The 22,874-nt window shown below is 43.8% G+C and overlaps 1 protein-coding gene across 1 annotated transcript; it reads right to left on the reverse strand.

Moving 5' to 3' along the window:
• Positions 1 to 1,069: 1,069 nt before the first annotated feature.
• Positions 1,070 to 21,143, reverse strand: LSM12 (LSM12 homolog). The gene is made up of 5 exons (XM_052658485.1): positions 20,980 to 21,143; positions 19,042 to 19,175; positions 5,004 to 5,113; positions 3,481 to 3,607; positions 1,070 to 2,705 (listed from the first exon to the last, which is right to left on the reverse strand). The coding sequence occupies exons 1-5, from the start codon at positions 21,101 to 21,103 to the stop codon at positions 2,613 to 2,615; spliced, it is 588 nt and encodes a 195-aa protein (XP_052514445.1). The 5' UTR covers positions 21,104 to 21,143; the 3' UTR covers positions 1,070 to 2,612.
• Positions 21,144 to 22,874: the final 1,731 nt, after the last annotated feature.

Here is a 22,874-nt window from a genome sequence, read left to right on the forward strand (position 1 = left end):
GTAGAGATGAGATCTGAGAGGCAGAGAGGGCAGGGTTCTTAGGACCCCAAATGTTTTACCTATCAGTCTCACTTAAAATGACATCTAGACAAAGACTTCTAAAACAAAGTTGGAGCTTCTGAAAACAAGTTAATCCAGTCTCATCTCCAGATTTAACCATCCTAGGAACAAACTGAAATGCATACCAACATTTATAGAGGACCTTCTAAGTAGTAACCATTTAAAACCATCCTAGTTGAACCTTTACAAGCAACTCCAGGAGATGAGTATTAGTTTCATGTTCACAACTGGAGAAACCAAAGCATGGACAGGTAAAATGACTTATCCAGAGTCAGGAAGTGAGGAGATGGAAGGGTGACAATTTGAAGCCAACTGTTTTTGTCTCTAAAGCCCTTGTTCTTCCTTCTACACTGCTTGTCTTTCCCACCATACTGATCCACCTCTTGAATTGCTCTAAGTTCCCCCACATCATTTTATAAACTGAAACCAGAGTCAAAAGTGCTTCCTACCAGAAACAGTTGGTACCTACTGCCTCCCATTCACAGACCTAGAGACTAATGGGGAGGAAGTAACGACATGGGACACGTGACACAGAGCCTCTTTCCAGGACTGCCATTTCCCGTGTATCACATTCACTTCTTCAAATCCATCTCTCAGGTTTTCTAGACCTTGCACAGTAGGTCTCCTGTGCTCCCTCTTTTACCTTCTCCGCAAGTCCACACTTCCATGCAGACTAAATCAAAGGCTTGGTACTTTAAATCAAGTTCTGGCCAATGGCAGGTGATATGAAAGTATACTTCTCAGTCTTCTCTCACTTTTGAACAAAGGTCTTACATATGTACCCACCCAATTCATTCCTCTTCTCCACTTACACACAACTCCCAACCCTGGATCCCCTTCTTATACACTTGGCACTGTACTTCTGGATGAGTTCTCAGGGGTAGAAGGAAAGAGGGTAAGAGAGAAGCAGAGAGTTTAAAGGGAAAGTTTAACCACACACACACATCCTCAGACATCTCCCTCTGGGGCCTCTAAAGCACGCACAAACCCGAGACATGAGTGATGGTTAAAAAAATTTGGGTTTTATTGTTTTTGCTAAACAATACTAAAAAAAAAAAAATTCATTTTGAAGGCAGGGCTTGAATTATTTAATTTTGATCCATTTATTTAATTAAAAAAAAAAGGAAGGGGAAAGAGATCATGGCCAAAAAACTATTCATTAACCCCCACCCCACCCCCAAAGCTCTAGCCAGTCACATGAGCATCACCCATGTCCCACGCCACAGTACCTGATACACTCTGCCCCTCTGGACTGCCTAGGCACAGGGGCAAGGGTGCCAGGTAGCTCTCAGCAGGTTAGTCAAACCAGACAAACTGGTGGGCTGAAGTCCAGAAATTCTTCCCAGGTTTTCTGCCCATTGGCTGAGCACATACAAACTGTCGTAAGCTTGTAAAATTTCAGGGGTGGTAGGAAAGGTCATAAGAGCAGTAGGTTGGCAGAAGAGAAACGGCAGGTCACCCAAACTTCCTCCTGGGCTAGTGGCTCTGGATACAGACTTAAAGAGGTCAGGATAGGTGGACTCTGGGTTTCTTATGAAAGAAAACCATCCTTCAAGGAGGAGCTGAGATGTGCCATGCAAAATAGTTCTTCCTACAGAGGGCACAAGACGGGGCAGCTGACGTTCCCATCGAGGAGATAGAAGGGTGGTGAGAAAGTTCTTCTAGTACCATGAAGTAAGAAAAAGGCAAAAGGAGAATCCTGAGGTTTTTGCCAAATGTGAGACTGGTACACGTATAGTTAGAAGACTAAAAAGCCACCAGGAACCCTCAAAGCCAGATCCCATCTGCAAACATTGGCTCTACAAAGTGCTGCGAGAGATCCTCACTGTGCACTAAGTTAGGTGCCTGGCTATGGGTGGTGGGGAGGACGATACATTTTTATTCTCAGAGGGATGAGGTGGGAAGAGTGGCCATGATCTAGTAAAAAGAGACCTGCAAGAAGCAGAAAATATTTAGAGAACATTTTAATATATATTTTCATATATATATTTAAAGTTAAGAAAAATAAAACTAATTCAAGCCATGCCCTGTGCAAAAAAAGAAAAAAAGAAAAAAAAAAGAAAAATTTAAAGTGAGACCTTTGTCTGCTGCTCTAGTCTCAACTTAAGTATCACAGTCAGCTTGTTACTTTTATTTTGGAAGAGAAGATGTAAAAGTTTCTTTCAATCACTCGGAAGGCAAGTGTAGCCACTTATAAAAACAGAATGGCAGAGACAGACTGGGAAAGGAAAGTCAGAGGTGAAAGGGCAGAGCAGGAAAGGAATTTTCAAAAATAAAATTAACAAGGTGACTGTTCCAGGAGGGGGCTGTGAAAAGGACATGGTGGACCGAAGTCTGTTAGTCAAGTAATGATTCAACTTTTAAATTATTCTCTTGTTCTTTTTTGTTGGGTGTTTTGTTTGTTCAAGTCTAAGATTTGGAAATGCTGACCCTCTGTTAACAAGAGCCAACCGGAAATATAGGATCCCTTCCCTCCCCCGGCCTGCCTCCGCTGAAGCCACCACCATCGCCTCCTTGGCTGGATGCTGGAAGAGTCCTCCGTATGTGTGGACTCAGGATGACAGGGCAGCCTCCTTCTGTGGTTGCTGGGCTTGTGAACGCTGCAGTATCTTTTGGCTTTCCACGTCTCTAAAATGTTTTTCAACCTGAAAGACATCAGTCAGCCTAGATCAGAAAAACAGATGGGCACACAAGGCCTCCCACACAGTTCACTCTAGACTTCACCAGCCTTGTGCTGGCTGTCCAGCTCATGGATCATTCAGCACTGTTCCCCTTCCTTGCTGTCTATTAGCCTTCTCAACAAGGGAGGCAGGAGTCCTCTTGTATCAGCCACATTTTTAGCAGCTTCAGATAAGACTGTCTAAAAGAAGGTAAATCTATAAAGTAGAACACGAAGGGAGACTATTATAAGCCAAACTCCCTCTCCCCTCCTTACACAAGTGCAAAATGAAAACAGGTAGGGAATTACAGTCTTAAAACTTGTTACATCCACCATGTTGGTCTCCCAATACTCAGTTTGTTTTTACAAATGCTTCAACTCAATCTAGAAAGTCAGATGACATATGCAGGGTCATGGATTCCAACAGCCACTGATGTATACCAACCAGCCCTTCCTGAGAAGAATCCAGCCTGGGAGGAGAGGAATTGCTCAGGCCCAAAACCATGGAATGCTCTGAATAATTACAAAAAGCCACAGTGCAGAGGACGCAGGGTTGACCACTCGCTTTATTCTGCATTGCCAGGTGGTTGTATCCCCACAAGAGTATCCACACCATGGCAGCAGAGACCAGCGTGCAGGGAGGCAAGGTGGTCACGGCTGCTCACAGAAGGCAGGGACTGTGGCTAACGTCCTGCCCTGATGCTGGAGGAGAAGGCCAAGCAGTCATTCTCTCCCTAAGGTTTCTCGGCTCCTTTACTTACTATTTTGCGTACATGGCTCAGTGCACTCCCCTCTTTGCCTTTACAGTTTTCCACTTGATATGGGGGTGTAATAACAACTTCTTCCATGACTACGATGTTTTTTTCTTGCCATTTACAGTCTTTAATGCTGGAAGGAAAAGAGAGCAGGTGAAAGTTACCTCTTGCAAGGCATCCCACACTTCCTGCCTGATGAATAAATAACTCCAGAAAGCAAACCCCAAGTTCCTAGCTTACTACTCAGTCAATAACTAGAGGCCAGCAGCCCACAGAGAGAAGTAACCAAGAAACACTTCCTGGGTACCACTGGCTAGGAAGAGCAATGGAACTGATGCACACTTATTCCAAGGACGGTCCAGAGCGTTACCCTGAAGTTTTAGGGGTCTGAAAAAACAGAAAACTTGGTGGCGGCCTCAGAAGTCCAAACTAATTTGAGTTACAAATAAACAGCTAGGCTATGGCCACTAGATCCAATTTCAACAGCAGCCTAGGACAAGAGTTGGCAAATTCTTTCTATCAAGTGTCAGGTAGCAAGTATTTCATGCTGTGCAGGCCATACACTCTCTGCCACAACTATTCTTCTGCATGCTGTACCTCAAAAGCAGCCACAGATGATACATAAACACATCAGATCTGGCCCGCTGGCTAGTTTGCCAACCTTTGGCCTAGGGTGAAATGGCACCTTTAAAAAGATAGGAGAACAAACTCCTGCATCTTACTGCAATCTTTATACTCTGCTCCCTACTCCATAATGCTGCTCCTCAAAGAGGCCCCTCTCAATTATCAGACAGCTGGGTACTTGCCAGCTGGGAAAACCCATCCCATTTCACACTTGGGGGAACCCAGGGCAGCTGGTATTACTAAGAGAATTCCTTCACATACCTGTAAATGTTCAGATACTCACACCATGGCCTCAAACGGCTCTGATGCCAGCTGCCATCTGTGCACCAGACCCAGGTGGTTAAATAGGGTAACAGAAGGCAGCAGGGGGGAGGGGGGTGTCAAATGTTTCAGTTTTTCAGCAGCTAGGGAAGCTAGTGGAGAGTCAAATGACTTCTGCTGTGACAAAATGTCTTTTATGAGGTGGTAATAAGGTGGCCTTCTGTTCTCCCTAATTCCCTATGTTCACCCCAATGTATAATTAGGAAGAGTGAGATAGATATAACTTTCCCTTACTAAAACTGCATCAGCTTTTAGAGAAAGGTACAAGATCAAAACAGTAAAAGAGAAAGAAATCGCTAGTTCTAAATTACGGCATACAAGGTGTGGAAGGGACCCTCAGGGATAATCTAATCCAAAACTAAGTTCTACAGATGAAGACACAGAAGCCCAGAACAGATAACCTGTTAGTGATCTTCCAAATGGAAAAGCAACAAGCACCACATCCCTGGATGCAAGATACTGCCAACATACTACCCAACTTCCCTGGTGACATTCAGAAACACAACTACCCACAAATCAGCCACCAGACAGCTCAGCCAGGCAGCATCCCCAAGGCAAGGGACCCCTATGCTCCCCCAACTCACGTCTTGTGTATGGTCTGGAAGAGCTGCTGGCCCTCTAGGGAGACACCAGCGCTGATTGCATAGGCCTGGCTCAGCTTCTCCTCCTTCTCTGTCCGTGCTTTGCTGGCAAGCTAGGATGGGCGAGAGGAAAGAGACTCAGAAAAACATTCACCTTCATCCTTCCCAACATCAGGACGTAAATTGAAAAGATGCTGGAAAAGACTGGTTTGGGTAGAGTCAGTTTTCTCAGAGATCAAAAGTGAAACAAACAAGGGATCTTTCCCTGACAGTTCAGTCATTAAGACTCCACACTTCCACTGCAAGGGGCACACATTCGATTCCTTAGTTTGGTCAGGGAACTAAGATCCCACATGCCTCACAGCATGGCCAAAATTTTTTTTTCAATTTTAAAAAGTGAAACAAATACACACACACACAATACACCTGAATAGTTACTGCTATTCCTGGCAAACACCTATTCCTTTCAATACTTACTGAATGCCTACCATGTGCCATACATTCACTGCTGCTGCTAAGTCGCTTCAGTCGTGTCCGACTCTGTGCGACCCCGTAGATGGCAGCCCACCAGGCTCCCCCGTCCCTGGGACTCTCCAGGCAAGAACACTGGAGTGGGTTGCCATTTCCTTCTCCAATGCATGAAAAGTGAAAAGTGAAAGTGAAGTCGCTCAGTTGTGTCTGACTCTTCGCGACCCCATGGACTGCAGCCCACCAGGTTCCTCCGACCACGGGGTTTTCCAGTACTGGAGTGGGGTGCCATCACCTTCTCCGATACATTCACTACACTAAGCCAAAGATACAGCACTGAAAGGGGCAGGGAGACAGACAATTAACAAAAACATAAAACAAGATAACTTCAGACAGGGCTAAGTGCCAGGAAGAAAACAGAGCAGGGCAAGGTTTTAGAGCATGACTGGGGGTGGGGTATACCTGATAGAAAGTGATGGTCAGAGACAAAAGGCAACACATACATTTCTATGAAAGGAGAGAACTAAGGATATTTATCAGCTACTGTCCTGGAGCCTCAGGATTAGAAATTAATGTCTACCACACCTTCCAAGACCAGGATTTGAGGTTTTAAAAACTCAACCATTCTAGTACCATTATCTGTGCTCACATGGGGAGAAACCTAACCAGGCACCGTTGACTTGGGCTACAGCTGCCAGGCTCTTCAAAAAAAACAATGATCTACATTCTATCTCATGTCTGTTCCTTAACTGCCCATTAGTGAAACAATCATAAGCTGATCAAGAGTTGCAGTAAAATCTAACAGTCTACTCAAATCCAGTAAATCACTCCCAGTAGGGGTGGGTATCATGTCAATCCCTACTGCCCCTCTCATACATTTCTGGTCCCACCACACACTACTGGTTGCTGGATTACAAAAGAACAAATGTGTCTGAGTGTAAGACAAAAGAAATATACAGAGAGTTAAAACAAAAAACAGATAATGCATCTGAAAGTCAAACAAATGACTAGGAGATTTTTCAGATCCACAAACAAGAACACATACTTAGTATGCTGACGCTGCAGCTACTAAAGACATATGCACAAACATACACATGAGCACAGACAACCTGGCCCCAACACCAGCTCCTAATGCAAAGAGAGATCATACCTCCAGCACATTCCCAAAGTACCTAGATGCTTGGAGTTCTTAAACATTCATATTCTGCCTTAAGACTAACCCTTGACACCAAAACCAAATATAGATCCACCAGGGGGGAAATAAACAAAGTGTCTGGTTTTTGGCAAAATGAAGCACTTTATTAAGCAAGAGTCTGACTATGAAGAAGAGAGAAAGTACCCTTCAATCAGGTTATGGGCAACTGAGGAGCCTCAACTGCCTCTGCGTTTCAAAGACTGTCTGAGAGGAGGGGGTGTGAGCACAGCTCACACATGCTGTCATTTCAGTCTCCTTAGGTAAAAGGGGGAAGAAAAGCCAAGACTCTGTAGGGATTTAAAGTCTTTTCACTTGGTCCCCAGGACATGGAGACAGATACAACAGCAGTAAATAATCCTTCAAACCAGGGCCTGCCACTCTGGACCCACCAGGCAACAACTTTACAGAGAAGGAAAAGCACAGGCTGACAGCTTTCAGTGAGCACTGGCAATCCCAACTGCAGCAAGGAAGCCTGTGGCTGGAAAGCAGTCAGCCTCCACGGTACAAGAGCAGCTAGGGGTGCATTTTTTAAGCAACAACAAGCAAACCTTACTCGGTCACAAAAAAACCCTGGTAACAATGAGTTTCCTTGAGTTTCTCTTTCCAAACAACCCTGTAGGAAAGCTGAAGTCTCCAAGTTTGAAAGAAGGGAAAACTGGAGGGAAGTAGCATGCCTTTGGATTCACCAAGCTCCTGCAGACCTCCTGGGAAGTGGCTCATGGTCAGGCAGATGTTTACCCCATGAACAGGCAGAAGGGTCTCACTCTGAGGTCTTTTTAAAAATATTTGTCCCTGAAGACCAAAAACACCTCCCAATGTGGGTCAGGCAGAGCTGCTTCTATAAAGCTTGTGTTAACTAGACAGTAACATTACCCATTCAGGAAGACAAGAGTTGGTTCTGGAAAACCAGGCTCTATGCAGAATATTTAAGAGTGAAACTGACAAATTAAGCTGGGGGTGACGGGAACCACTGGAAGAGAACCACTTTTGAATTTTTGCCAGAGGCAAAATAAAGGAAATATAAATCTCAGCTAGAAGTGATCTGTTTGGATGGCCTGAGTTAAAAGCAACACAATTGTTATAGAACAATGATTTGAAAGTACACACTACCCCCTCCCCAAATACACTGCACAATCTCTTCTAAAGACTTTTAAAGCAAAGGAGAATGGACCAGATGATTCTTCATGACAATCCATGGTGCAGACTGATCCCAAATACTAAATGATACAAAGGAGAGCCTTGAAAAAGTCAGGAGAAATCAGTGTAAACTGACTGTATTTCAATTTACCTCAACACCCTCAAATGTTCCACCTGTACCTGCAAATGTGGTTTGAGGACTTAAGATTCACAGCAAACCCTGAAGCCTCCAGTTGTTGGTTTATGAAGTATACTTTCATGGCAATCTGAAAATGCTTAAATCTAATATTCAACTACAGAGATCTGCTTCACTAAGAAGTTGTATAAATGAGGTAAATTTCTCCCAGAGAGGACTGCATAAAGTGGGCATGAGGAAGATTACCTTTACAAAAAGAAACTAGAAACATTTTTTCTCAAAACTGGGGTGAGAAGGGAAGGGAGACCACCTTGCTCTTTTTAGACAAGTTATTGAAAACCTGTGAAAAATGTGGATAGGCCTCCTTTTGCAAAGCAAATGACTCTCTTCACGCTCAAGTCAGCTGTGGCTCTACATTTCCCTACACTGTATTTCTGTAAACTAATGCATATCTATAAATGGTCCAGTTACTCCAATTAGTAAGTTTATGGCTACCGACAAAACGCCAGAGAACCAATAAAAGTGGCTCCCAACAGAGAAGGTGTCGGATATGCCTTTTAAGCTTGGGAGGGTCATCAGGATTGCAATTTTTACATTCAGTAACTATCACCATACTTCCCCTATTTTCAATGCAAGCCTCTTCCAACTAAAACTGAAACACTAATTGGTTAGAATCTTAAAGAATGTTAAAGGCACCAACTTTAAAAATACACTGGGTTTAGGCAAACCTCAGTTTGCCTAAATCTACAAATACATGTTACTAATGTGCATGTGGCCTAACTGAAATAACTGCACAAGACAACCTGCATTTACCTTCTTTTCCTTTTATTTTGTATGATTCCCAATGAAAACATTCACTCCTTGTCTACAAACCAGTGCTTCCTCACTTGGCCACTGTATATACAGGACCTTGATGTGGGCAACAGAAAAAAGTGCATGAACTTGACACCAAGGCACATCAATATCAAAAGGCTGCTAGTCATGCCTGCTGGTGGGTAACCTCCAGTGAGTGAATCAATGAACACTAACATTATCTCTCTTCCTGCACTGTGACAAGAGGACGCAGCCCCAACAACAACATAATCCAGGCATCTTGCCTCATCTGTTACTTGGTCACCAGCTGGGCCATCTTATTTCCACATACGCAGACCAGGAAGGCACAGGTGCTGTGGGGAATCCAGAGAGACTCCTACTGCAAGTATTTAACAGGCTGTGACAGCTGATCCAACAAGGGAAGCGAAGTCCAGAGAAGAACCTGCTGGATATGACCTACTGACTCCACTAAGCCACACTGGGTTTGTCTTCCCTGTGTAGACAACCAGCTGTCCTCACAGAGGGGTTAGGAAGCACAGCAGCAGCTGCCCCGAACTGCCAGTGCTGCCTGCAAGGCCTGATGGAGGGTGAAGGGCGGCAGGCCAGAACAACTGTCATCTGAAGGGCCCTGCACGCTCCTGCTGTTTTCATTCTGGGGAGTACTCTTGGAAAGCCCTCATTCTTAGTCACCAATAGGCAGGCTCAAAACTATGTCTTCCAACTATAAGTATTCCCAAGTCTCCCTGCTCCCTAGTTGAAAGGTCCTATTTGAAAATGTCTAATAAAATACTGTTCTTTACAACCTCAGATAGCTAAGAACTCAAAAAACAGAGAACCCTGCTTGAAATCATGTCCCAGGATACCTAACAGTGAACCGAAACACTGAATCAAACGGGGGAACAGTAGCGCCAAAGAGGCCTGGCAGTTAACACTAAAACCCTTAAGGGCTAACTTGCTCAGCGAGAACTTACTCCACGCAACGCACTAAGCGACACTTTACGTGTATTAAACATTTCATCTGCCCAACAATTCTGTGAAACGGACTAAAATTACGCCTACTGAACAGATGGAGAAACTAAGGCACAACTGGTAAGACACCTGCCTAAGTTTACCAAGTCACAAGTGGGAGAGTCTAGATTTGAACCCAGACAGACCGACTCCAGAGCATGTGTTCTGAACTCTGCACTATAACCAAACAGTTCCACCTAAGAAAAGTAAGTCTAAATTGTTGAAAACACAGTTATAAACTTGAATGTAAAAGAAATGTTTTTTAAAAGAGAAAATATTTTAAAAGACTCAGCTGTCATCTTATCAGTGAATTCTGACATTTCCATCAAGGTCCCCTGTCCAGAACACAACTGTCCACCTTTTAGTGAAGGCGGACAGTCTTGCCCTAAATCTCAAGAACATCCTTTATTTGTTTTGTTAAAGGTAATTCATAGGAATGCTTTTAAGAAAACAGATCCTGTGTGAGAAAGCATTTTGGGCCAATAACGATAGGTACCCACCATCTCCTGATGAGCCAAAACTAGAGAAGCTAAGTCAAGCAGGCCTCCTGCACTAGTAAGTTAAGGTACTTTAAGTGCTTTGAGCTGTGATGAAAAACACCCTGCAAATACAGAGGCCACAGCACCACCTCACTCTCCAGGCTCTGGCCATCATAATGTTGTCATATAATAGAGGTCAGCCTCAAGTCAAGTCAGCATAAGCCATAAGCAAAGTTTATGGCTCACCTGGCTTCGAACAAAAACTAGTCGTTGGCGAAGTCGATAGTTTTTCTTGATTATTTGTAATTATGTCACCAAAAGCTGTTCACAGTTACAACAGACAACCAAATTTCCTAGACACCAACACAGTAATTTTCTAGTCCTGAGACCCTGACACCAGCACTACCCTGGAACCTCCACAGCACCCTTCCAGGAAAGAAAAACAACTGGCTGGGATGTAAGCTGAAATTTGACCTCAACCACCTATCTGTGAGAGTGTAGACTCATATTAAACATCTCACACACGGCCACGAAGGATAACATGGGTGAAAGCACTAGGTGAGTTTAAAGCACTGTACAAATAGCACTGTTAACATTATGATTATTAACATCATCATTACTAGCACAGAGAAGGTGGCTTGTAGGTTATTTCAAAAAAATTCACATAATCCAATCTTCCTTTAGCCAATGAGCTCAGGGCTCGCTCTCTTCTGCTTTCTGTAAGAGCTGCTAGAGAGGCTATAAATCCTTAACAGAATCGCTTCCAAAATACAACTGGAATAGTTAGTTGGAAAATGCACTTTATGTGCCAAAATGGGCGCTTCACTTACAGAATAAAGAGCTGGTTTTATTCAGACAGTGAAGGACCAGGTACTGTCATTTCCTGGGCTCTAAAGAGGGCAGAAAAAGCAACACAGAAAAGAAAAGCCACCCCCTTGTTTCTTACCCCCAAACAGAAGAGATTCCAGCTCAAAGCCCCACCTACCACTCCCTAGCTGCATGAACCTGAGCAAGATGTATAACTAACTTCTCCTGAGCCTCAGTCCATTCATGGCGGCCCATCCTAAAGGTTGTTACTGGAGTTCATTAAGATATACATCTAACACTAACAGTGCCAGTACAGTGCCATTAGTCCTCTCCCTTCCTTCTGAGAACCGCCACTGGTTTAACTCACTGACAAAACAGCAACACTTTTTAAACTGCAGAGATGGACAAACTGATAGCAATCCAAATCAGCTTGATTCCATTTAACTTCCCTCCCTTTATCTAACTGTCACTTATTCTTCAAGACCCTACTCCATTGTCACATCTGAGAACCCTTTCCTAAATGTTCACTACGCTATGCCAAGCACTGGCAAACTATACGTATAGGCCAAATTCATCCAACCACCTGTTTTAGTTAAGTTCTACTGGAATGGTATCACACACTGCTGCTTCTGCTACAAAGGCAAAGCTGACAGTTGTGACAGAGATGCCTAGTGCACAAAGCCTAAAATATTTATTATTGGGCCCTTAACAGAAAAAGTCTGCTGCTCCCTGCGAAAGTTAAGCCCTACTGCCCCCCACCACTCCCAAACATGAGATTCTCGAGGGCAAAAGCAGGGGCTGAGTCATCCTGACATATGCAGCACCAGGAAGGGAGGGGTAGGGAGAGGGAAGTGGGATAAAAGGAAAAGAAACCTCGCCTATCAGAGATTCACAGAACTAACAGTTCCCAATTGTTAAGTGACTAACACACGGTCACACAACTCATTAGCAGTCCAGCTGTGAAAGAATCTAGTTCTTCAAACTCCCCACATGCTACCACACCAGACTGTTAGCTTTTAGCACGATATATAGCCCCACTAATTTTCTAGTTCATGTACAATTTGCTTCACTCTCCAGGGTAGTTTTTGGTATTTACCTAAGCTAGTCTTAAATTCCAATGCTATAACTGGACTGCACTACTTGTTTTTTCTTCCCCCCAAGCCTGATCTCTGCCAGGAAACTGTCGGTTAGAATGCCCCTTTCTTAACACTGTAGATACTAGCGCTGACATCAGTAAAGTGCTCAGTGTGAATCATCCCTGTCAGAGAGATCGGATATAGAGGGGGCTGCAACAACACACACGGCACATCTCTGCCAGTCGCTTGGGCCCAGCAGTTTGTGTCCTCAGGTGGACGAATCTCCTCCTCTCCATCTCCCCACCCAGTGATGTCAAGAGAGCCTCCTTCAGAACCAAACTCTTGACCTAAGGAGGCCCCACCAAGTCAGCAAGCTGCTGGGCACTACAGCCTGAACTGAGTCAGGAGCCCTAGCCTGGAATGCTGCATCCCCTACTATGGCTATGACCCCGAAGTTTGAAGGCTACTGAACGTGACCTCCTTCAAAGGCCAGTGATTTTTAAAGTGGCATCAATCACTCTACCTCTGATTTCATCTCACACCACTCACTACTTATTGGGCCCCCTTAGCTTAGCAATGATAGGGTCTTCCTCTTCACCTACACTTTTATCTTCATGACACTTCTGTGAGGAAGCAGCTGTCCGCTCAAAGCCAGATGCAAAACTTACTGGTGGGCTCTAACCTAGGACTGTGGCCTTGACAACATATTCTAATCAAGTAAGCCAGTAATATGTAGCTTCCAGGAGCCAGAAATTTTCACCTGATAGAACAGTCTTGCTTCTCCTAGACAAGTAGTTACTTCTCTTCCTATTTTTTTAAAAAATATTTATTTATTTGGCTGCACTGGGTCTTAGTTGTGACATGAGGGCTCTTTAGTTGTGGCATGCAAACTCTTAGCTGCAGCCTGTGGGATCTAGTTCCCTGAGCAGGGATCGAACCTGCATTGGGAGCACAGTCTTAGCCACTGAACCACCAGGGAAGTTCCTTCCCTTCCTATTTTTATACATAATATGAACACATTCTACCTTTTACTAATATATCTATACCTACGCATAGGGTAGCTAAGTCATCTGATCCCTCTGCTGCTGCTGCTAAGTCGCTTCAGTCGTGTCTGACTCTGTGGGACCCCATAGACGGCAGCCCACAAGGCTCTCCTGTCCCTGGGATTCTCCAGGCAAGAACACTGGAGTGGGTTGCCATTTCCTTCTCTAATGCACGAAAGTGAAAAGTGAAAGTAAAGTCGCTCAGTCGTGTCCAACTCTTTGCGACCCCATGGACTGCAGCCTACCAGGCTCCTCTGTCCATGGGATTTTCCAGGCAAGAGTACTTGAGTGGGGTGCCATTGCCTTCTCCGTCATCTGATCCTACTTGCTGACAAATCCATACCTCAGTACACTAGGGTCAAGATATGGTCAAGGGCCCAGTTGACAGATTACGCCCATGAATACAGGCCATGATGCGGTAGCTACCAACTGCCTCAGGGATCTGCTCATACTTGAGGGTTATCTCTCACATCAAGAAAAGCCATAAGGGTATGCTAAACGTTAGCTGTCAAACTTCTCAGAACTCAAAATAAAAGCCAAGTGAGGTCTTCCCTGTGTGACACCATCCCTAAATGTAAGTAAGGTCAGTTACTTTTAAAAGTGAACATTGTGACTTTCCCATTTTCTCCGCCTTTCCAGGCCCTTCCACAGACCAATCTCCAAGTGTCATTTCTATTGAAAGGCAGCCAACTTTTCATCATCACCACTTGCTGGAAAAACTCTTTAAATCTCTTCTTCCTGGTTCTTCTCTATTTCATCACCACTGTTTAGTAAGGTATAAATGGGTAATAAATACTCACCCCAGGCTGATAAATCAGTCAGTGGTTTGGTAAGGGAGGTAGATGCCTTATCTGTGAAGTTCAATTTTCCATGCTTTGTCTGTTTTCCTGCCTCCCCTCACAACATACAAATACCTCCTCCAGAAAGTCTTCTCCAAGTCAGCAAATGGAGGTATAAGACAACTTATACCTCATTTGATGTACTGGAGGCATTTATCTGAACAGATGAATACATACACTTGCCTTGGCTGTCTCAATGAGTTTTTTACCTCAGTCTCAGAAGTTGAAAGCACAACCTCCCTAGGTTCTGTGACTGCTCACTCTAACCTTCTGTACTCAGACAAGAGTTCGCTTCATTATGCCACTGGATAACACTGCCCTAGAAATTCAAGTTAATTCTGGTCACCAACAAGAGGAACCCATATACTATTTTGATTTTCCCCAGTCTTGGGATGGCAAGTTCCAATACATGAATGAATGTCAGATCCAGTATCAGGAAAGCCTGACACAGTAACTAACACTGCCCATGTTCCTGGCTGCTTTCCTTTGTCATGATGCCCTCCTCCCCCCATCCTGCTCCTAAACCATAATTCAAGGAAGATCCACCCACTGGCTGCACACAGCTAATGTGGGAGAATAGGACTAACATGTGTCAATGCTGGTCAACCTGAACCAATCCTCCAAACAACTCTATGAGATCGGAACTAACATGATTCCATTTCTATGGTGAGAAAACTGATGCTTAGTAAAGTTAACAGGCAGAGAAGTGACATAAGAGACATACCCACTCGCTTTTAATGTTCTGACCATACAACACAGACGTTTTTCTTTACTCAGATATATTACTTAGGATTATAAACACTTACATACTCATTTCATTTCGCCAACCTACTCTGGAAGTTCTTTGGGTAAGCACACAGAAGCAGAATATACATGGGACTTGGCCATCAAAACATCAGATTTGAGTTCAAATCTCAGTTCAATTACTTACTAACTGAATGACCTTAAGCTAGTGACTCATCCTGAGACTCAGTTTACTCTTCTGTAAGATGGTGATGGTGAGTCAAAGTGAAAGTCGCTCAGTCGTGTCCGACTCTTTTCAACCCCACAGACTATACAGTCCATGGAATTCTCTAGGCCAGAATACTGGAGTGGGTAGCCTTTCCCTTCTCCAGGGGATCTTCCCAACCCAGGGATCAACCCCAGGTCTCCCGCATTGCAGGCAGATTCCTTACCAGCTGAGCCACAAGGGAAACCCAAGAATACTGGACTGGGTACCCTATCCCTTCTCCAGCGGATCTTCCCAACCCAAGAATCGAAGCAGGGTCTCCTGCATTGCAGATGGATTCTTTACCAACTGAGCTATCAGGGAAGATGGTGATGGTACCCACTAAGAACTATCGTTAGAAGTAAATGAGATGTTTGCTGATTGCTATTTCAGAGGGTGGCATGTAAGAATATTGGTTCCCATGCTACTTGCCATATAACCTAGAGCAAGTCACTTAAACTGCTAAGCCTGTTTATTCATCACTTAAACTAAAAGGTAAAAAGTGAAAGTGAAGTCACTCAGTCATGTCCAACTCTTTGCAACCCCATGGACTGTAGCCTACCAGGCTCCTCTGTCCATGGGATCTTCCAGGCAATAGTACTGGAGTGGACTGACATTAAAAATGGTTGTGAGGATGAAACAAGATGTGTCAAAGCTCTCTGTTAACTGTAAAGCACTAGAAAAATGTAAGGGATGGTCCCCAACAGAGCTTACCACAATGCTGCTCATAAAATAATTTTCAGTAAATGTTTGATAAATGCTACCAACATAAAACTTTCTTAATGTTGACATGAACCAAATTATCTGAGAGCACTAATAACTCATGGTCAATCTTTCTGCCCAGAGAACAAGATGTAGAGTCAATTCAAAAAAACTTGTTAAGAAACATTTTACTTCACTCTACCACACGGACCCTGGACTCTCATCTTCATGCAATATTTAAACCTTCCTCATGCAAGGAAACTAATAAGGAGATTTCCCTGGTGGTCCAGTGGTTAAGAATCTGCCTTTCAATGCTGGGGGCAGGTTCCAATCCATGGGTTCAATCCCCAGTCAAAGAACTAAGATTCCACATGCAATGGGGGCAACTAAGCCCGTACCACAACTCCTGAACCCACGTGCCACACAAGAGAGAAACCTATGCACCACAACTAAGACCCGACACAACCAAACAAAACTATATTTGAAAAAGTAAACTAATAAGCCACGTGCTAAATAACTTGAACCTCACTTTGACTGGCTTTGATGTGCTTTTGTACTTTTTAAAGTCAGGAAATTCGAAACAATTTTTACAGAGTACAATGTTACTGTGAAGTAGATAAAACAATATTCAAAGCTTCCACCTTCTGCAACCCCACTGTCTTCTTTCAAGCTTCCTCTTACATCCCACTGCTGTGGACAGACATAGGACATCTTAGCTACAGTGAAAGTGCCAATCGAAAGCAAAACAAGCTCATCTCCAAGAACTGCTAGTTCACACCGTCCTCAAGTTGAGCTGGAATTAAGTATTTCCTTTAAAAGGCCTGTTCTTCCATTTCCTGCTGGGTCAGAGTAAACATCCAGTTTGTATCAACAGGTTTAATTGAACACAGCACTTACTATTTCAGCAAGATGAGCCATCATGTGACGGATCTCCCTCTGCACAGGTAGTATTCCCCAAGACCACAGTTTTCTTCCAGGGATTTCAGGGCACTTTTAGTTCCCTTCTAAAATGCTTAAACAATCCACCATCTTAAAAACAAAACAAAACCCAGGCTCATGCTCTTAAGTGAGTTGAACTTTTCATGTCCTTCCAGCAACATGTAGCTACCCAGATTAGCTGTTTTCAGTAACATAAAGAGCCCCAAAGGCTCCTCTAATCTCAGCAAGAATCACAAAGCATCCTCAAAGGTTCATTTCAAGGGAAAACCAATATAGCTTACTCATGAACATCTCAACTAATGAAGAATGGATAAATGAGACCCAAAGAGAGCTCTTCAACCTAATTTTAGTCTTAGTTTCGGACTCCTTTTTCAAGACTTGGCAATCAGACCTTGCGGTAAGATCTGAGAGTAAGAAAAGTAAGGGTTCCGGTAGTCCCTAATCTATTACCTCCTGTTTTCTGAAAGAGTGGGTAAACAACTAGTTTACAACAATGCTAGAAGACAACTGATCAGCAGAAAGCAAAACCTTAAAGGCAAAGATGATCCGCAAATTAATAGCCAAGAACTGTTTATACCTGAGGTCAAATGTAAGCAAAGAACTACTTCTTAACAGCTCCCACATTGAACAGTCCCATCCACACCACTCCAGCCTCTCTCACACAAATGGTGGCACTTCGTGGTACAAGAGCACAATCCTAGTTATCTTTTAAATTTGAAGAAAAATCTATCTTCTTTCAGATAATCTTTCCTCAACTGCTTACTAAAGGCTGTTACTTAGTGACAGACTTCTCGTACTCTACAAACATTAAAGACTAACACAGAGCCTTTTCTCCCTTCAACACACCAGGCATAAGCTATTTTATTTGAACCTTTTAAGATCTCTTCTGCTAATAGGTCATCCGAAGATCTCTTAGGAGGAGTAAACCAGGGTTTCAAAAATCCACAGGTATAAGAATGAGATAGTCTGTATGCAACAGTCTTTAATATGAAACCCAAGACCTTTCTGAATCTGTCCTCAGACATCACTAAAAAAACAGAAAAGAAAAGAAAAAAAAAAAAAAACCACATGGGGTATTTCCCTGGAATTCAGAAAAAAGGGAGCTCCAGATTTGAGGTAACTACACGCTGCCAGCCTCAGTTACCCTGTGTTGTTTCAGCTGCCTGAGTGTTCCCTTGCTTTGCTGAATTGTAGCAAACACACTACATTCCCAAGTGGGGCAAAAGAATATACATTATTATAATTTTTATAGAGGGAAAAATTTCATCACACTAATTCAACAGACTTAATGAAAGACAGCTGCTACAAAAACTGAAGGCCTAACTTATTCATTCAACAAATATTTATGAAGCACCTACTCTGTGCAAGGTTCTGTATGTTCAGTGAGGAACAAAACAGGTATAGTTACCATTCCCACAAAACAAAGTTTGGTGAGATAGAAAAGTATACACAATTATAATCACAAAAAAGCTATGAATAGGTGACAAGTCCCAATTTGCCCAGGATACATCAATCTAAACTTGTCTCAGTGTAAAACAAAAGCACTGCCCTCTTCTACTCTCAAAAATGTCCCATACTGGACTGGAAATGATACATCACCTTATCTCTGAAGGCTAGAGTACTGTAAAAGAAAATAATGGAGGCAACCACTTTAGCCTGGGGGATCAGAGAAGACTTCTTGAAAGAGGTGCCATTAAACAGTTCTGATGGATACGGTTCTAGTCATTCTGAGAAGGTGTTCCACGTAGAGAGAACAGCAAAACTCAAACAGGGCTTGGGTACAATATTGATCAACATGAACTTCAGCTGATGGAACTGAAGAATCAGAAAAGTTATCTGAAAGTTCCCAGAGACCAATTTATACAGCCGAGATTAAAATATCCTAAGCCTCTAAATTTGTTAGACTTCAAAATTCAAGCATAAAGACAAAAATGAAGCTCTATGGCAGTAGTTTTCAAATTTTTGTAGGTCATGAATCCCTCTGAGAATCTGAAAAATACTCCAGATCTTCATCCAGGAAATACATGTATATTCTTGTGCGCACACATACACAATTTCAAGAGGTTCAGAAGGAAAGCCCATAGCCAACCCCACCAACACTGGAAGTTCACACATGGACTACAGGTTAAGGGTGAGGGGGGAGCTCTCTTTCACAAAGGACAAAAGCCAGCACTCAACTCTATTTCTCTATCAGCAGGCATTAAGACGTTTCTTAAAATCTTCGGAAGATATCAGGGAACAAAGAGATAAAAACTACAGTGAGATATATATATATTTAAATATGTCAAAAGCCAATTGTAAATCACTGAAAAAAAAGAAAAACAAAAAGGACAATATATGTACCATCAAGAGTCAATGAGACTCAAATTTCCCATCATTTTGGAGACCCAGAACTGCCCTCAAGTCCTTACCTTACTAACGTTGAGTGAAGCTAGGGGAGGAGGGGTTTCTGTTCGGTCATTAATTATTTCCACTTCTGAAACATACTGTAAGTTTATAAGCAAGATGTCTGCGTGGTTGGGCTTTCCACTGGAAGAGGGACATTCTGGTGAAAAAAAATAAAGTTAAGGAAAACAGGGGCAAGCAGAGCACTGACACATCCCAAAGGGGCATGGGAAACACAGTTCTCGTAAGTCTTGTGTAAAAGGTGTGCCACAAGCAAGAGGGGGGAGTCCCACAAGAATCACAGCTCTTCTCAGCAAATCTTTGCCTATCACCTTCCTCCCGCTCAACCCCATAACCAAAAGATCTCAAGCTTTACAAAGCCAAACACAACTCAAAATTTGAAGCCTCAACAGTGTTTCCATCACCTTCTCTCTACTGGTTTTACGAAGAGGCTTAATGTAGTTTTAACGCTGTATGTATACTGCCTGTCTTGAACCTAACGAACCACACAGGAGAGCAAGTACCCTCTGTTCTTGGTATACTTCCTATATCTAAACTTTTTCTGATTTGAGACTTTCCATTTTGCAGAGGCAAAAACTACAGCACTGGAAAGGAAGCTCATTCAAGGTGACCCAGCTAGTTAACCCACTCATCCATCCATTCATTCTCCAGCCATTTCTCAAAAGCATATTGCATGTCAATTGAAAGAGTAATTCCTCATTCCAAAACCCTTCCAACTAAACCACTAATGCAAAAGATCTTATATGGTCCAAGTACGAATTCTTGTGTTTAACAAAACCAAGAAAACCCAACTATTCGAGCTGTAATTAGTTTCAAAGGATATTTTCCTAAGCTAGAAATCTACAACTAGTGTTTAAATGAAGTGGTTAAGTTTAAATGAAGTTGGTTAAAATACTTGCCAGTCAAAGGCAGCAGACCCAGTAAGAAACTTCCTTTTGAAAGGTGCCAAAAAGATAACTCTTAAAAAAAAGAAAAAAATCCAAATAAATCCACCTGTGGCTCAAATATAAGGAGGAGGTGGTATTACAACCAGGAAGTATTTTGTTTCCAAGACTGAGCTTCCTGGAGTAATTCAGAAATCATTTCCACACCAAAGAAAGAGGCCACCTTTTCCATTCTGTTTAACACTGCCACATTTAAAAGGCAAGGCTACTACTGTGGAGAAGTCAGGATTCCATGTGCTGGCCTGAGCAAAAGATACCTTACTCTTTCACCTGTAACCCACACGTCCATACACAAGCCCCTGAAAAACGTGGTCCCTCTCTCTGGACCAGGTTTCCAGGACAAACATCTCCAAAAGAGCAACTTCCAAATGACTGAGAAGCCTACAATTCAGCACCCCGTCCCCAATGGCACCACGCACACACAAGCACCAGCAAAACAAGCCCCTATCCCCAGTTCTGCTACAAACTCTGTCCTGCAATTACTCTCCCCCAAACAAGCGAGGCCCATTTGGTCAAACACCACCGCCCTTCCGTGGACCACATCCTATCAGTAGACAACCCCTCCTGAACTCCATACCCATGTCCCACTCACTAGCAGTTCCTTACTCCACACACCCCCTCCCTACTTGATTCCACCCGCCCCTCTTCCATCCGGGCTCCAATCACCAGCCCTCTCCCACGACCACCCCTCTCCTGATCACTGGGTGCCCTCTCCTAGCGTTCCCCCCGAAAAGCCATCCGCGTGTCAAGTCCCCCTCCACCCACCCTCGTTCGCGGCCCAGCTCCCACAAGGGGAGGGCGACAAGGGTCCCCAAGGCGGACCAAGGGACCAGGGAGAGGGGGAGGGGAGCTCAGGGTCGTGCGCATGCGCTCCGGACGCCGCGGCAGCCGGTCGCCCCTAGGCCCGGAGAGGGCCCCAGCCACCGCCGTCGTCCCCCGCCCCCCCACCACCGCACATACACGCCGGCCCGGCCTCGGGCTCCACGCAGGGAAGGATACTTAAAGCCAGCATTTTGGACTGGTAGTCGAAGGCTACCACCTCGCCCTGCAGCCGCTGCTCCTGGCACGTCCGGCACGACACCTGGCTCCCAACGCTGAAGTACTCGCCCGGAGGAGCCGCCATCTTGGGAGAGCAGCCGCGGCCGGCGGCGGCGGCGGCAGCAGCGGGCGAAAGCCGGGCCCCCAGTGAGCGCCGCGCCGCGACGCACGGGACGTGCTGACGTCATACGCCAGGGCGTGGCCTGGACTGGGTGGGGCGGGAGCCTAGGTGGAAGAGGAAAGGAGAGGAAATAAAAGAGGGATCTGAATAATTATGTTTGTGCAACTGCGCCCGCTTAGTAAAGTGCTTGCAAGGTCCATTTTAGAAGTTAAAGATAAATGACCTATGTGGAATGAAAAGGGGAGACAGGAGAGAACTGCAGTCTCCGTTAATGTACACACCTTGACACGAGTTTAATGAATGAACTCTTTTACATATGAGGAATCCGAGGTTCAGAAGACTAAACGCAACTTGCCCAAAACGATTACAACCTAATTACAAAGTGGTAGTGGAAAGGACACTGGCTACAGAATTAGCTAAACCAGAATCGGAATTCCACTGAGTTACATGACCTTGAGCAAACTACTAAGCCTGATTCTGTTTATTCCTTCTGTACTATCTATTGAGTATCCAACAACCCTTCGATGTAGGAATCGATATCCTCATTTTACAGATGAAGAAACTAAGTCTTAGACTAAACTTTGCCAGGGTTGCACAACTAGCAAGGATTCAGTCTGTTTCCAAAAATGGTGCTATTAACTTTTATGCTGTATTAGGTAACACTTCACATAGTAGTTAGGAGTGGAAGATAATGAAATAATGTGTACAAATGCATGACATGTAGTTACTACGTGGTAGTTTCTCCAGGATCACCCATTACCGTTGAAACTCAAGATGCTTCCCCATCACCTCTCCAGAGCCAGAAGGAGGAGCAGTGGTAGTGTCAAAGGAAGCCTTGGGGCAAGAGTTTTGCCCCCCTCCCCCATCAACGACTATCTAATATACAAAACAGTTTTCTTAACATGTAAGTATGATGCAGATGTATTTTCAACCCTAATATCAACAGTCGCCACCCCTAACCCAACTACCCCTCCACTATAGAAATTCTAGAGCCTCATGTAACAACAGGCAGAGAAGATGGCAAAGGACCAGTCCTGGCACTATTTAACATAAACAAATTTCAAAAGTGTTTTCATTCCTTGCAAGGGACATCAACTTCATATTACTACAATCATTGTAACAGAAATAAGTATATTTGAGCTTATTTCAGAGAAGTTTCATGTCTCCCCCATAACAAGTCATATGTAACTGCCACTCAACTTTTCATGTAACATTGTGATTATAGGTTCTCAGGCACAGAGCCAGGCACTGTTAGGAAAAGCTTTCTGGAAGAAGTGAAAAATCTGAGACCTGATGGACAAGCAGGGAGATTGGCCAGGTACCAGCAAGAGGGAACTGCAGATGCCAGGACCCATAAAAGGAAAGAGCTTGGTGATTCCAGGGAGCATAAAGTAGCTTAGAAGTATATCATTAAACTGAGTGTGGGACTGGACTGATAAAGGCTATCTTAGCTTGAGCACAAGCAAACTTTCAAAAGACTTAGAAAATGTGAATTTTTTCCTTGGGGCAATTGAAAAACATTTAGCAAGGGAATGAAATACGAATCCAGATTCCCTTCCCCATAAGTTTTTAATTAGTGAAATTAATCTCTTTCCAATTAGAACCCAGAGTTATATCCTTACTTTCACCTCTCAAAGAACTCATGAAGAATAAAGTTGCTTGAGGTAGGGAAGCAACCACTTCAACAATCTCCCCCACCTCAACTCTGCCTCTAGGTAAGACCTCACCTAGACTA

Source organism: Budorcas taxicolor, chromosome 19 (genome assembly GCF_023091745.1).
Source record: "Budorcas taxicolor isolate Tak-1 chromosome 19, Takin1.1, whole genome shotgun sequence".
NCBI lineage: Eukaryota > Metazoa > Chordata > Mammalia > Artiodactyla > Bovidae > Budorcas > Budorcas taxicolor.